The following is a 15,746-nucleotide window of genomic DNA, read 5'->3' as shown; positions in this document are numbered from 1 at the left end:
GAGGACAGAGTCAAGAACTTGATGCAAGTTTCTCTCTTCTCATATATCAGGTAAAAGGCTCAATCAATCCAAATAAATAAATATAATAATAATAATAATAATAATAATAATAATAATAATAATAATAAATAAAACAAACAAATAAATAAAAATAAATAAAAAATAAATATAATAATAATAAAAACAAAGCAAAATCCTGATACAAGGTGCAGCTAAAGATAACCAAGTTCTCTGTTGAGCTAAACCAGACCTGAAGAATTTAATGGAAACATGAAACAACATGCTTATTAAATATAAGCAAATTCCTGAAACAAAGTCCAAAGTCTCACAGAAACAACCATGAAACAGCACTGATAATAAATTGACTGAAACAGAACACTGATAATTAATATTTTCTCACATAAATTCTGAAGAAAATTCATCTCCATTGCTTTGAATCTAACAAGAAAAGCACTTGTTATATGAGAATAGGGTAAAGTCTCTTTTTATATTTGAATTCCTTATCCTCCAAGTATCTCATTCTTTCATTAATTATATTTTAATTATAGTCAAAAATAGAAAAAATAAAACTTACAACCCTAACTTTACTATGCATATTTTTTATCATCCAAAATTAGATAAGAGTGTATGAGATTGAATGCTGCCATTTTTACTAAACTCCAATAAATACGAATCTAAGAATAATCAGTATACACAATCTAAGGCTGTGATAATCCAAATGGAGTGGGAAAAAAAAATATTTTCTTATAAATTATTAAGTCATTATTCAAATCTAGATAGGAGAAGTTGGTGAAGTAGATAAGAAGGTTGAATGCTGCCAAAATGTGGAGTATGCACTGAAGTCAAAATTTGACGTCGATGTTGACCAAGGCAATCATCATCATCATTCCGTGAACTGGCGTCAAAGTCGCATGATTTGATTGCGACCATCACGAATTGAATTCTGGAATCCACTGATTGCTTACTCTATCACAACCTTCAAAGTCGAATTGGACTTGCAATCAGAACATTATAACGGTTTCGGTGTGCGGTATACCGGTTCAATTCGTAACTCAAAAATTATATCGGCTTTCAATGACGTCCATTGTGCCGGTATAATACTAATCGGATAAGATTGAGCTATAGCGATACTGATGAAGGCAACGTCACTAAATACCGCTGCCGCCCACGCTTTTCCTGCTTTGTTGGTTACCGTCTCCCCACCCCAATCGGTGAAACTTGGCCCATATATCAAAGACGTGTACTTACCCGCACCATCAATAGCCCCACAAGTGGGTCGCAGAAGATTAACAAGCAACAAGTCGGGTATATAATTACGTCAGTATAAGCGAGTAGGAAAAGCATGGCGTTATCCACTACCGGAATACAGTGAACCATGAAAGTTGTTAATGATCGTATGCAAGTATACGTTCTTTGTTTTATCTTAGAACCAAATCTTAACTGTCCATTTATGTGAACTCGATGAGTAAGTGAGGTACAGATACTCCGATCAAAATTGGGTCCTTGAAATTATTGGAGGGGAGCATTTCAGAGTGAATGCCTGTCTAAACGGACCACTGCGGTTCCTGGGGAATCCATCTCTCGTTCTTTCGTCGACGTTTCGTTGGCTTTAATGCCGGAAATTAACGGGGGGAAGCCGCCGGAGGTGTAAGATTAGGGGTCGGGAAGATTTGATTTTTTTTTTTTAGTTAGTGTTCGCGTTCTTTAAGAGGAGCGGGCGGGGGTGTTAATTACTTCAGGGGTCGGGACCGCTGTAGTAATTCCTGGGGAATCCCATCTCTCGTTCTTTCGTCTCCGTTTCGTTGGCTTTAATGGCGGAAATCAAGGAGGGGAATCCACCGGAGGTCTAAGATTAGGGGTCGGGAAGAGCAAAAGATTTGATTTTTTTTTTTGTTAGTGTTCGCGTTCTTCGGATTCTTTTTGGGTCGGGGAGAGGCTCGGAGCGATGTCGTCGTCGTCGGCGGCGGCGACGGTGCGAGTGGAGAAGGCTACGAGCGATCTTCTCATGGGGCCGGACTGGACTTTGAACATGGACATCTGCGACTCCGTCAACTCCGACCACTGGTGAGTACCATGGATGAATTAGTAGTTCTCGTAACGATTTCTTTTGTTTTCCTTTTTCTGGCGGTTATTTGTTTTGGGTGGAGCTCGAATTTCGCTTCTTTCTGTCAGGGTTTCTATTCTTGGATGGTTTACTGTCACGGTAGGTCTGATTGCAGTCTGAATTCTCAAGCTTGAGGTTCAAGTAGTTTTTTTCGGAGCTGGTTTTGATAAAGTCGAAGTCGTTGGGTTTTTTTGTTTGCAGGTGCTTTTATCGAAGCACGTTGGTTGACATTTATTCTTGCTCGGATCGGAATTCTGATTTTTTATTCTATGTTTTGTTGCCAAGCTCTATTTTTAATGGGTTTTGGTGGTTACCTTTGGTAGCTGCACCTGAAGGACAAAGTTTTGTCCGAACTAGCAAAATTTTATCTTAGAGTAAGTCTTCGATAGTTTTGGTAACTTATGAGATTGGATATCTTTTTTTATCATTTCTTAAGTTTACTCTTTTGAGTAGAAAAATATAACACGCATACTTGATTCGTTGGTTAAGCACTCTTATATCGATCTGAAGTTTACCCATCGACATCGGTCTTATTACTTTCTTTGACCTTTGCCTTTTAGTTTTGTCTCGATATTTAGAGTTTGTTTTTGTATTCTTTATCTCCTCGATCTCTTCTCATGATTATGCATTTTTTCTCCATGAGAGCATAGGATCGATGCCTCTATAGAAGTTTTGCCTCTACGATATCATGACATTGCATACTCATGTCTCTATTATCTATTGCTTTGTATTTATATCTCTTTTTTCGCACTCAGTAGATCCGTCTTTGCAGTATTGTTACACTTCTCCAAGTCCACCTTTATTTTAATTGATACTTGGTTTTAGGTAACTAAGTCTCTCTGGACTTATTATCGTTTTCTCGCCTTGTTTGACTAAATACTTCAACACTTTTTATTTTTTCTTAGTAGTTTTTCTTGGTCGATGGAAAGATATAGCTCTTATGCACGATCTCTACCATCATGTTGTAGGGTTCATGCTGTCTCTTTTCTCTTCTGTATCCTTGATAGCAATGTTCACCTACTCAATGTTGTCCTCTGATTTGTCGGGCTTCCTTAAGCGAATATGAGCTTTAGAGCAGTTCAACTCTCTTGTCGCTTCGATCATATCTCTGTATGATTATGTTTTTCTCATAACACGCATTGATACTTGTACTTAGAATTTTTCCTCGGTGGTACACAACTCCCAAATGCTGATGATCGATGCTTTCATCCAATGTAAAATTCAATACATGTACGGAAGATTTGTATTTGCGGTATCATGATATTCACTCTTTGAATCTATAGCTTTTCTTGTCATCGTGTTGTTCATCAAAATAAAGCTCTTAATAGCTCCCGATTATACCTTTGTATGATCAAGTACCTTATGAGACTTACTTTTCCCTTGTGTGTCGCATTGCCTCGAATTGTTTCACTTCGATCCGTTGTACTATGTCGCCTCCTGGTGACATCTCCATTGTATTATGATCTTTGTGGGATGAACTCGGATTGCAATATCTCAATATGTGGCCTCTGCCAGTACATCGTAAGTCCTTCATCACATCTAATTGTGTTCGCTCTCTTTACAATCGACCTTTGTCCACCCACTCTTCGGTCACATCTGGATAAAATGCAGCTCTAGGACAGTCCCACCTAGTAGCTCTTGAAGTTCATTGACTTCGTTGAAATTGGTGTGTCATCGTCTAGTCCCAAACCCTTGCCCCCAACATATTCTTCGCTACGCATCGCTTCCTTCGTGGCAACTTGAATGGTATTACTGTGACATATTTTTTAAGAGCAAGGTATACAGTTTCAAATGATACCGGGCGGTACGTACCGGTCCGATGGTAAATCGGTATGCGGATCACTCGTTACCGAGCAGTATTTATTTATTTATTATATATATATATGTATGTATATATATATATATATAAATAAAGGTGACGTCGCCTTGTTTTTCCACGACGTCGCCCCGTATGGGGAGAAGAGAGGTGACGTTGCACTTTTTTTTTTAAATATAAATAAATATATAAATAAAATATTATATATATATACATATATATATAGGGGCGACGTCACCTCATTTTTCTGCGACATCACCCCGCCCGAGGAGAAGAGAGGCGACGTCGCGGAATTTTTTTTTTGTTTACTTATATATATATATATATATATATATATATACCGCTCGATATATCGTACCGTACCGAGAGAATGTCTAAACTTTGGTATGGTACGATATTTCAATCCTTGTTCAAGAGTACTCGCATTCGTGTCCTCTTATCTTGTACTAAGGCCTTCTGACCCTAAGTTTGCTTTCGTAAGTTGAGTCTCTTAAGTAGTTAAGTTTATCTCGTCAAATGCTCTGTCGAGATAAAATACTTGTGCCTCGAAGCTTCCTTCAATTTTGGCACCATGTAAGATGAGTTTGCTCTATCAGAACGAGGGACCTATGGAATGATATGATCTCACTCTTGCCTCTGTAAGAGTTCATGTCTTTTTTTAACCTCTGTCGAAAGAAAGCTTTATGCTTCTGCTCCATATTCTGTCTTCTACGTTGACTATCTTCATGCGGCTTGGGTGGTTCACTAAGCTCCACCCAAGTTGCGTTGCTCTTCGATTTCCATTAAGTTGATGATGAGCCTCCCGCCCACCATTCCACGGGTCAATCTTTTGTTGAGTTCGATCTTCACATCGATTGTAAGTGTGCATTCGTTTGGTGTTTCCTTGGGTCGCTTACCCACTTGATCTCGAAATGCGCCCACCAACTCAATACGCCGTGCGAGATCATGTGATGACTCATTGCTGCTCACTCGGTCCATTGAGTTTTGTGGAGTTGTTATCTAGAGGTACCCCTCCTCAACATGTGCGTTTCATTGCACATGATTATCCCTCTGGAAAATTGAGAGTTATCCCTCTTGGATATTTGTCCTGTCACAGCAACTTCTCTCTTCATATCCTCCCCCATGGAACTTTCAGAGACCACCATTCCCTTTGATTACTTCGACTTGTTGAACAAACTATGTATTGTTCCGCCACTGTGAACGCACTTGCTAGATTGCAATTATTTATTAATACAACCCCTGTTGCGCCTCTCTGGGCCTAGCAACATGTTGAACTTATTGTGCACTTTAGCCTCTTACGAATGTATCCTTCTTATACTGAAGAGAAAGCTTTAATGCTCCATAACGTCGAGTTTCAGTTACCTTAGGATGGCCATGGACAGTCCATCATCCGTATACAAGCCCTTACATGAGTATCAAATTATTTGAGTTAACAATTTCCCTTACCTCTGTGAGCTTTGTATAACTCTTTCGATCGTCGAGCAACCTATCTCTCTTTGCACGGTTTTATCCTTTGCTAAGCGCTTATACTTGCCTTGAGCGCTGTCAAGTTTTGTTGCCAACGTCGAGTCGTAGCTCGAACTCAACCATCTCAACCTTTTTGCGCCATACGTTCTTCATAGCCGTTTGTCCTCGTGGTGCCTTTTGCGAAAGGGTTGGCCATTCCTCCGAATGCCAATCTCGGATGCTCACTCATTTGAGCGACTCCTTTCCCTATATCTCTACGCTTGTTTCCCTCAAACGGTTGCATGTGTTGGCTGCCCTTAACGTAGCCCATTAGGCCCCCCCAACATTTGGATGTTAAGTGTTTCTAAGTGTTCTTGTCCCTTTCTGATACTATCTGTCATCGACTTAGTTGGTTTTGCCTTAGTCGTGTGACACCCATGTGTGTTCGTCCGTAAATGATCAATCTCTCTGAAACTTCTTATGGTCCCTTAAGTACAAAAGAGAAGACGAGTTAGAGGAAATGTTTAAGTTAGGATCTAACAATATGTTATTTTAGCAAACACTTAATAGACAATGCAAATTACAAGCATAGACTACATAAGTTTTGAATGGTCACGAGACAAAGCGTCCAAGGTGGTCCGCCATGGCCAAAAGTCCTCACAAGCGCCAACATGACACTGCTGCGGAACAAGACATTGAACCAACCCTAGACACTATCCCAAAGGCCTATTCAGCACTATGCCATCTGGGTAGCTTCTAGATGCTGTGCTAGTTGACACTCTGTACCATGATATGTAATTTCGAATAGTACCGGGCGGTACGTATCGGTCCGACAGCATACCGGTACGCGGACTGCTCGCTACCGGACGGAACATGCTACAGTGCTATAATATTACACTGTAACACTGCTATAGTACTACAGTAAGAGGGAGAAATATTTAAAATCACTCGGTATGCCCTGGTGTACCGAGCGATACACGGTACCGTACTGTACCGAGCCAACCTCGAAACACCGATACGGTATTGTATACCTTGCTCTGTACCACTTTGCGGAGCTAGAAACCCTCAAAATGGCTATCTGAATGGTTTGTTTCTGGGCAGTTTTGCCTCTGCGCGAAGACTGCACACAACCTACGTTTACAAGCCTAAAACGACCACAAAAGTCAACCAAAATAGGTTATCAAATCTATTGTAAACTCTTTACATGTTGTGCAAAGCATGAACAAAACCGAAAGATACAAACATACACAAGCATTATATCGAATACCTTGTTTACAGTTTTATTCGTGACACCCCGGACCCTTATTGGTGGGAGCCTCGTACATTGGGTTTGCCCCTTTAGTGTGTGGTCTTGGTGAGAGGTTTTGTGATTTGAAATCACTTGTCGGTTCGAATATTTCAACGTGATGTAATTATGGCCGTTGCCCACAAGAAGTGGATACCTGTTCATGCACTTTGAAGCCTCTAATATATTTTGACATAATAATTTTTTATATCTATAAAATAAAAGTAGATTATGTTAGTCCACAATATTCTACAAGCTCATTAAAAGATTGTATCAACATGAATGTTGGAGTTGTGTAGAAAATTAAAATACAACAAAAGCCGACAGAAGAAGAATTAACACCAAAATTCTTTTTCTATTGTTTAGAGAGCACAAGTTATGAATTAGACATATATTGATGCATTCCATGTAAAGAAAGTCTCAAAAGCATACCCTATTGTGAACATATAAATCTATTCATGCAACATCCAGGACAATGTGTTTTATGCGAGACTTATCATCAAAATATTTCGAGGAATACATTAACGGAGTGCTCGTTTGATAATGGAGGTAGAATGCACAAAATGATAATTCATGTCAGTGAAATCCATCTTAGGGCTAAATAGTTCTTTAGATGGATCTAATGTATTTTTAGATACTCTTGCCTCATCCCCTGACTGTATGATGGATGATGTTTTAGGTATTCCAATGGTTTATATCTCAGCCACTTAAGTTTGTTTCAGGAGTTACAGACCAAAAAATGATTTTTGATTGTTCTTTACATAATAACAGGCTTATCCTATTTCATTAGATTAACTATGATATACTTCTATGGGTTTATTGCATATGTTCAAATAGAAATTCCTAAAACCAATCTATACTGTTTTTTGATTACTTGCAACTGTTTGCAAAAGCTAATATAGTATAGTGAATCAGGCAGGCAAAAGATGTGGTCAAAGCCGTGAAGAAGCGCTTGCAACATAAAAATCCAAAGGTTCAATTTTTAGCTTTGACGGTATGTGCAAGTTTATAAATGCCAATCATATACATAATTGTCAAACATTTTGTTTCCATTACACAGCTTTATGTAAACTGCATTAGACTATTAAATAATGGAGAGAACAAGACAAGAAAGTTTGTTTTAGATTGAATATATTGCTTCTAAGTAAATTGAAAAAGATCACTTATTTCATTTTTGCTTTATCAATATCTCATTAGCATGCTGGAAATATCTGGAATGTAGCTGTAATCACTGTTATAATATCAACGGCAGACACTACTCTAAATGGTTTAAAGTTTTCCCAAGTACTTATATAGTGTTCCATTCTTTTCTTTGCAGCTATTAGAGACAATGATCAAGAATTGTGGTGACTATGTGCATTTTCAAGTTGTTGACCGTGAAATTCTGCATGAGATGGTTAGAATTGTTAAGAAGAAGGTTGGCTCATTTTCTTTTTTTATCCTTGAGTATAGCTGATAAGATTTATCTTATGATTGGATTATTCACTGTGTGCATATGTTGTTGTTCAGTCTCTAGGCGTTGAATATATATCATTCTATGTCTATTTTTCTTGTAGCTTATGGATCATTTTGAGCATGTTGTTTATTGTTTTAATCTGTGATTCATCTTGCCTTGGTTTTTAGCTATCTTTTTTAGGTATTACTATGTTTGGACAATATTTTAATTGTGCAACCTTTTTTATGCTATTATGAGTGAACTATGGACTATCAAGAACTTAACAATGGTAAAATAAGAAACATAACAATCATATATATATATATATATATATATATTTATATATATACATACATATATGCTATTACGAGTGAACTATGGACTATCAAGAACTTACAAGATAACAATGGTAAAATAAGAAACATAACAATCATATATATATATATATGTATATATATATAAGCTTTTACTTTATGTAACACAATATTGTATCTCAGTTGTGCTTTTATACGATGGTTCCACATAGGACTTTTGTGTTACTTATAAGCTAATAAAAGTCATATTTTACATTTCAGCAATGAGGGTAATTGCTGTGTAAAGCAAGGATTGTAGTTTTGGGTACTAGATCCATGTTAGTTCATGACTGGATTGGTATGGATCTTATCTATATTGGCATATCGACACATGGTATGCTGATATATACCACGATACCAAGAAGAGGAGGGTCATGAAAGGTGGTGGAGAGGAGGAGAAGAAGAGGAGAGAAATGTACCCTAGGTCCAGCGGCAAGCAATGTGAGTCATGATATGTGAAGCTTGTCTGCAAACCTAAGCACCTGTGTTTAAAAAATATTTAAACCGGATTGGACTGCCAGAAGAGACGTGCGGTCTATTTCCATGTGGATGCAGATGCAAGAGCCATTTAATCTTCCTCACAAGGAATAAAAGTAGTCATATGTTTTTGAGAATCTCTTTTGGATAAAGTTTTTGTTTTTTTGCATGTTGGCTGGTGACTAACAATGTACAAAAATGAGGTCTTGAGATCTTTCCTTTAGGGAATTTCATCAGCAAGTCACAATATAAGGTAAGGCTTGAATGAGGAATGTAGTTCGGCTTGGTCATGTTTAATTCTTGGAAGACAGATCTGGCAGAAGACAAAGAAACCCCTCATGTTGACATGATATATACCAATATGGGGATACGAGGAGCATGTAATTCTTTCTTGGACCTAAACATAATTTTGCACTGATACTAATTGTTATATGGAGTCCTTGGGGCATTTGTTTAAACCAACCTGTTCAACAACTTTAGAATCAGACATGTCTCAGCCTTGTACCTGTTCATGGCAGGCCTAGGTTGTTTACTGTAGTTAACTAGTCAATTAATTCTAAATTCATTTCTATTTATACAGACTGATATGCAAGTGAGGGACAAAATTTTGGTATTACTGGATTCTTGGCAAGAAGCATTTGGTGGGGCTGGAGGAAAGTATCCTCAGTATTACTGGGCATATGCTGACTTAAAGGTATGTTCTGTATTCTAGTTCCTCACTGTCTGAGGATTTTCAATTTCTTTGGTCTTTTTCCTGAGATAGTGTTACCTCATACAAAGGATATGTAAGCTTAAAATGTCTGCTTCTACTATGTGGCTTGGGCAGGTAAAATATGTGAGAAGAAGAAAAAAAATGCAATGATGAATCAGCAGCTTATACGATGTCTTTTTGTTACATTTTTCCCTATGGGAATATGTTATAATAAATCTTAAGACTCAGTGATTTTGCTATTCATAATTATGATAAAAATGTATTTTGTTATTTATTCACAAAATTTTGGTTATGTTAGTGGACTTATATTGTACCAGTTGTCAATGAATAGAAAATTTGCCATCCCGCTAGTATTTGTATATTTATAATAGGTTTTTTAAGTGTCTGTTTGGTGCAATGATAAAAAAATTGGTATCAGCTAAGATTGATTTGGTTAGGGAATTGTTGGATCGGATCGGGAAGATTGGGATTGATTAAAAAAACAACTTAGAGATAAAAAATTGTAAAAGAAAATTACAAAAAACTTGCAATGTACTAGATCAATGATAGGTCCATTATGGCTCATTTGTGTTGTTGAACATCATGTGATTAAGGCTGCATTTGGAAATACATTTGTATTTTTAATATACATTTTGCAAAAAAGAGTTTGAGTGAATGTGCAGTTGTGGAATGCTACTAGAGTGTTTAGTAAACAATAGATAATAGCTGCAATTTAAATGTGCATTTACATAAGTGTTGTTTGCTAAATTTGTATTTCAAAATTCCATTGAATATTATGTGATAAATTTATCATTTTAATATTTTTTATATTTATTCATAAATAAATTTATATTTTTTATTTAAATTAATAAGTAAATAAATAAAATAAATAAATGAATATATGTAATCTTACAAAAAATTTTGTATGGTCTAGATATATAATAAATAAATAATATAATCATATAAATGAAATAAAATAACTTTTGAAAATAAATAAGTAAAATTTTATCTTATAGAAGATATAATTTATGTTGGTTTGTCAATAAATCATGTTGGCAATCTTATGATTTTATATAATGCCATAGGGTACTTTGGTAATTTAAAAAATTATATTAACATCCTGCAAATGTTGAAATGCTAATGCTGTCTTGAAGTAGTATTATCATTTAAGCATTTACAATGCTGAACACCAAGTCATATTTGAAATGTTCATTGGACCCTCAATGCACATTTCAAATGTGTTTCCAAGAAAATGATTTTATTTGAAAAGAGCACCGATGGGATTTGAGATTTTAATCCTATGCCATTTCCTTTATATGTGATGGCATTCCAATGCTCAACTCTTTTCTATTCATCCCTTTCCCGTTTCTCTTCCTTTTATCTTTGGTAAATGGGTTGGTCTGCATTCGCTCCTTCGTCTTTTTTTCTTTAATTTTTCTTTTGGTCTACAAGTCATAAACTTTGCTAATATCAATTAAGTTATACAAATTTTGGTCAGATATGTAGACTGATTTAAGTTACAATGTTTCATATGGTTCAGACTAGATGACTATTGATGTATTCTATGTAATAGTTTATTTCCAGGTTCATATTAGAGCCTCCATAGGTAGTGCAGCGAGCTGAAGTAGCAATTTGACTATGATGGACCAAAATGGTGAGTTTAGACTTTAGATACGGTTGACATAAGGACTGACAGCATGCTGGTTAGGTTCTTCTGGTGTTTGTCCAGGGAGACATCCAACCAGGAACAGTGATGATACAGTTATAGACATATTTTGGGGATTTAATATGTTAAGCCAGGTAATAAGCATGCATGACAAACTTCTGATCCAATATGCAAGCATAACAATTGAAGTCAAAAGAAAACCAGTCTTTGTTCTCACCCCTGTCCAGTTAAACAGAATGCAAGCTGATGATAGCGCAAAGATGGATCAAAGAGGTTAGGTGCTATAGAACATATTATCTGCAATATGCAATTATTTATGAACTACAATAATTACGGGGACATGTGACAATGTGCACCAACAATCTTGTTTATCAACCAATTATAAAAAAAGGAATGACACAATGCACAAGGCTCCCACCAATTCATTTCTGTGACTTATCTAGATCACAAGAAAGTAATCTTATCATGACCCATCCTTTGTTTATCAACCAATCATCTTGCAGATATATTGTACTTGTTTTAATAACTTAGCTTGCATTTTGGATGGAAAAGTTTAACCAAATATATATGTCTAAAGCTCCCTTTGTTTTTCATATCTCGAGCCTATTTTTTTATCTTCTCTCCTTTCTGTTCTCATTCATTCATTGGTACCAAGAATTTTTAACCTTACCATGCTCTTTAAGGTTTCATAAATGTTAAACAGACTCTTGCATCCTTCCCAATAAATTGCATGGAATGTGTTTCTCAGATGCATATCTTGTGGCATATATTGAAAGTAACTGCCCAACATAACTGCAACAGAACTTTAGTATAATATATATATTGTTAAAATTAGGTTTCTCCAACCTTTGTTTACATCTTCTATATATCTCCCGGTTGATTTGGAACTAGAGTACATGTCTGAATGGGTTTAATGTACCAAATCAATGTAGCACTACTTTTAATCTGCTTCTTTGGGTATGGTCTTTGAAATGTTTTGGTAGATGATTGAAATTTGCATCTCTCTTACACATATAATGGTGTAGGTCACAGTTATACATCAAAAAAGATTCGAGTAACCTGGTTTAGCAAGAAGAATGCAACTAGTTATGATTATATTATGTATATTTCCTGTAGGCTTAGTGCTATATATGCTTATATATCCCTTTTCTCTTACACATGCAACTAGAATTGGACATGGGTACTATCGTTGCTGTTCCTTTTTCCTGTTAGTATTCCAAATGTGTGAACGACTGCTTATGGATACCATTATAGGTCATTATGTGGCAATTCCTTTTTTTTCTTTTAGCAAATTGTGTTGTTGCTTATCATTGTATAACATAACACATGTGCAGAGATCTGGAGTACAGTTCCCAGAACGCCCCCCTGAGTCTACTCTAATATTTACTCTTGCTCCCGTACATGCAATGCCCATAATCAGAAATCCTCCAGTCGAGCATGGCATGCCCAACAATCCTGCTTTAAGACTTGACGAAGCTATGGCATCTGAAATGTCAAATTTGTGGTATATTTTTCTCCATATTCTGTAATGGTGGACCTGGTTTTAACAATTTTGACTTCTTGATTTTCCATATCCTCCCTTTGGTGCTTATGTTCACTAATCTAATCAACCATGACCATCATGAATCAGTTTATCAGATTTGGCTAGTATTCAGAGTGTGATGGAGCTGTTAAGTGAGATGCTGAAAGCTGTCAATCCAGATGATCGTGCTGTATGCTTCTTTTATTTGTCCATTCTTATTTTTTCAGAAAACAGTATAGTTGACACTTCACATTAAGATTATATTTATTTATAGGTCCAAAAATATTGGTTAATCATTTTTAGTTAGTTTAGTGATTATTCACTCTGTGTAGGCTGTTAAAGATGAAGTGATCATAGATCTCGTCAACCAGTGTCGCTTCAATCAAAGGAAGCTGATGCAATCCATAAATTCAATCAGGTAGCTTATTGATTGTAAATCTTTACTTTACAATTATGATTGAAGTATTAAAGTACCTTGATTGTTTTAGCTAGTGTCGAAGTGAGCTTTTACTAGCTTTTATTTTCAATTATGAGATTTGTCAGTAATCTTTGTTCCTTTTCTTTTTCTTTGACAAATTTTCTTTGGAGGGTGAGTATTAGCTACAATAACGTTTCTCTAGGGCCACGTAGGCACAAATGTTCTAGCTGTTGAATTACTCTTCCTGTTATCAGGTTTAATGTTCCATGGATTTGGCCCCCCCTGTAGATCCCAGTGAGTCTCTTGCACTGGCACATTCTACTATCCTTTATTATTGGCAGGTGTATGAAATGATTATCCTCACTATCTGTGATGATGTCACATGACCTTCCCCTGATTGTTGGTTCTTCTGCCTCCACAAACATTTGCCTACTAATTGTATCCTTGACTTGGATTCAACGTTGGGAATTTGACTAATGTGGAGCCACGTGGATCTTTGATGATGTTGGGACCTGTTTCCCTTTGATTATGTCTTCTACAAGGAGTAGCATTTTATATGTTTGCAGTGACCACTAAAAAGGGTACTTGGTCATATCGACAGAGACGAGGAACTTTTGGCTCAAGGCCTGGAATTAAATGATAACTTGCAAGGTTTACTTACAAAGCATGATGCAATAGCCTCTGGTTCACCACTACCAGCCGAAGTATCTGATTCTGTTCCAAGTCCAGGGACTCCCGTTACACCTCAACCTGCAGCAACAAGTCGGTATGATGCTGAAGTGGAAGATGATGACGATGACTTTGCTCAGTTAGCTCGCAGGTCTCATTGATAGATCTACTCTTTCATACTAACATATATCTGTGGTTAAAAACACCCTTCTGTTTCTGTGCAGGAACACGAAAATTAATCCAGCAGGTGGTGATAGCAAATCTATTGCAATTAGTGATGATTTGGACTCGCAAAACCGAGGTGCCATTGTGCTTTCAACTGTAGCAGCAAGCACAGATGGAGCATCATCCTCTGCAGCAAGTAATACGCTTCCTGATCCTCCAGCCCCTGTTAAAACTGCCACAAAAGAGCAAGATATTATCGACCTTTTAAGTATCACATTGCCATCAAACCCATCACCACCCCCTACTCCTCCAACACCTCCCATTGTTTCAGATCAATGGGGATGTTCACCTCCAGTTCAGCCAGTTGAACAAGGTTACTCTCACAGTCCCCAGTCCTATGCTGTAAACCAATCTTACATTCCCCAAATCAGCTTCATTTCCCCATGGCTCCAAACTCGGACTTCTCCATCTCCACATCGATCACAACCTCAACCTGAGACGCGCTTGAACTCATCTGGTTATCCACCCCCACCATGGGCTACTGCTCCTGCTGATACCAATGCAAATGCCAATGCCAATCCCTTTGCATCAACTGCTTATCCTGTACTCGGTGCCGATGGTTCTGCTGCTGCTTACACCTCTATGCAGCCTTCAAGGCCCCTGCAGCACTATAATTCATTCGGCTCTAGGTTTAATAATGTGCCCGCGACCACAGCAGGAACACAGACAAATGCGAGCGTTGGGCAGATGGGGCAGCCAGCTGCTCCCAAACCCTATGTTTATACAAACAGGTTATTCGATGATCTGCGAGATTTGAGAAATCCCAATGCAGGTCTCAAGTCGAGCAATCTGGCTTCTAACCTGTCTGGCCCATCCAACCAAGGCATGATAAATGGAAGAAAATAAATATCCTTTCCTGTACCATGTCAATGTATCATAATCAGCCTGGGAAGATTTTTGCAAGCTATTTTTAGGTTTGTGATGGTAGTGTGCATTTTTAAATCGTTTTTCTTCTTATGATTGAATTGTATTGTTAGTGCTGTTCATGCAGCTAAATCATGACAGGCAAATGAATGTGTACGAGGGGCTTTGTACTTTTGATTGTTGAATAAGTACTCATGTTATATGTCATTAGGTATCATGATTTGTAGCGAGTGTGTGATCTGTGTGCTGTGAAAGCTCATTGGCCTGTGGTGGATTTGCAAGACCGTAATCGTATTTAATAAAATTAGCTGTTTCTTCTAGAGTTCTTCGTTGATATGCATGCGACTATCTTGTTGCCTTCTTCTTCTGAAGAACCGAGGGAAGTATTAAATTGTGATGGATCTTGCGATATGTAAAGTATTGCAGGTATTGGTTTTGTCTTAAGGGACAGATGAGTTTTAGGTTTTGTATTTTTGCTAGCTGTGGGTTTTCTTTGTGCAATGGTGGTCAACCTTTTGAACCTGATGCAATCAATGAAGGCTTGACAAGAACGAATTCAGCTTTGTTCATAATCTTAATATGCAGATTTCTCCTTTTAGAATTATATGGTCCGTTAGGGAAGGCAATATAGCTGCTCATTGGCTTGAAAATTTTGTTAGAAGATTATTTATGGATTTTACATGCTTGCCTTGTTGTTGAACCGTGTCCCGTTATCTATTTTATGTTTATTTTGATTCAGAAAAATTCATCATGCTACTCTCGAAAAGTTTATAAC

The 15,746-nt window shown here is 37.1% G+C and overlaps 1 protein-coding gene across 1 annotated transcript; it reads left to right on the top strand.

The window, feature by feature from the left end:
• The first annotated feature begins 1,574 nt into the window (after nt 1-1,574).
• LOC103998269 (TOM1-like protein 6) lies at nt 1,575-15,178 on the top strand. The gene is made up of 9 exons (XM_009419692.3): nt 1,575-2,064; nt 7,567-7,645; nt 7,970-8,068; nt 9,497-9,610; nt 12,608-12,777; nt 12,904-12,985; nt 13,128-13,213; nt 13,815-14,033; nt 14,107-15,178. The coding sequence occupies exons 1-9, from the start codon at nt 1,946-1,948 to the stop codon at nt 14,951-14,953; spliced, it is 1,815 nt and encodes a 604-aa protein (XP_009417967.2). The 5' UTR covers nt 1,575-1,945; the 3' UTR covers nt 14,954-15,178.
• The last annotated feature ends 568 nt before the right edge of the window (nt 15,179-15,746 follow it).

Source organism: Musa acuminata, chromosome BXJ2-9, assembly GCF_036884655.1.
Source record: "Musa acuminata AAA Group cultivar baxijiao chromosome BXJ2-9, Cavendish_Baxijiao_AAA, whole genome shotgun sequence".
Lineage (NCBI taxonomy): Eukaryota > Viridiplantae > Streptophyta > Magnoliopsida > Zingiberales > Musaceae > Musa > Musa acuminata.
Note: the sequence above shows the minus strand (reverse complement) of the source record. Positions and strands in the feature narration are given on the sequence as shown.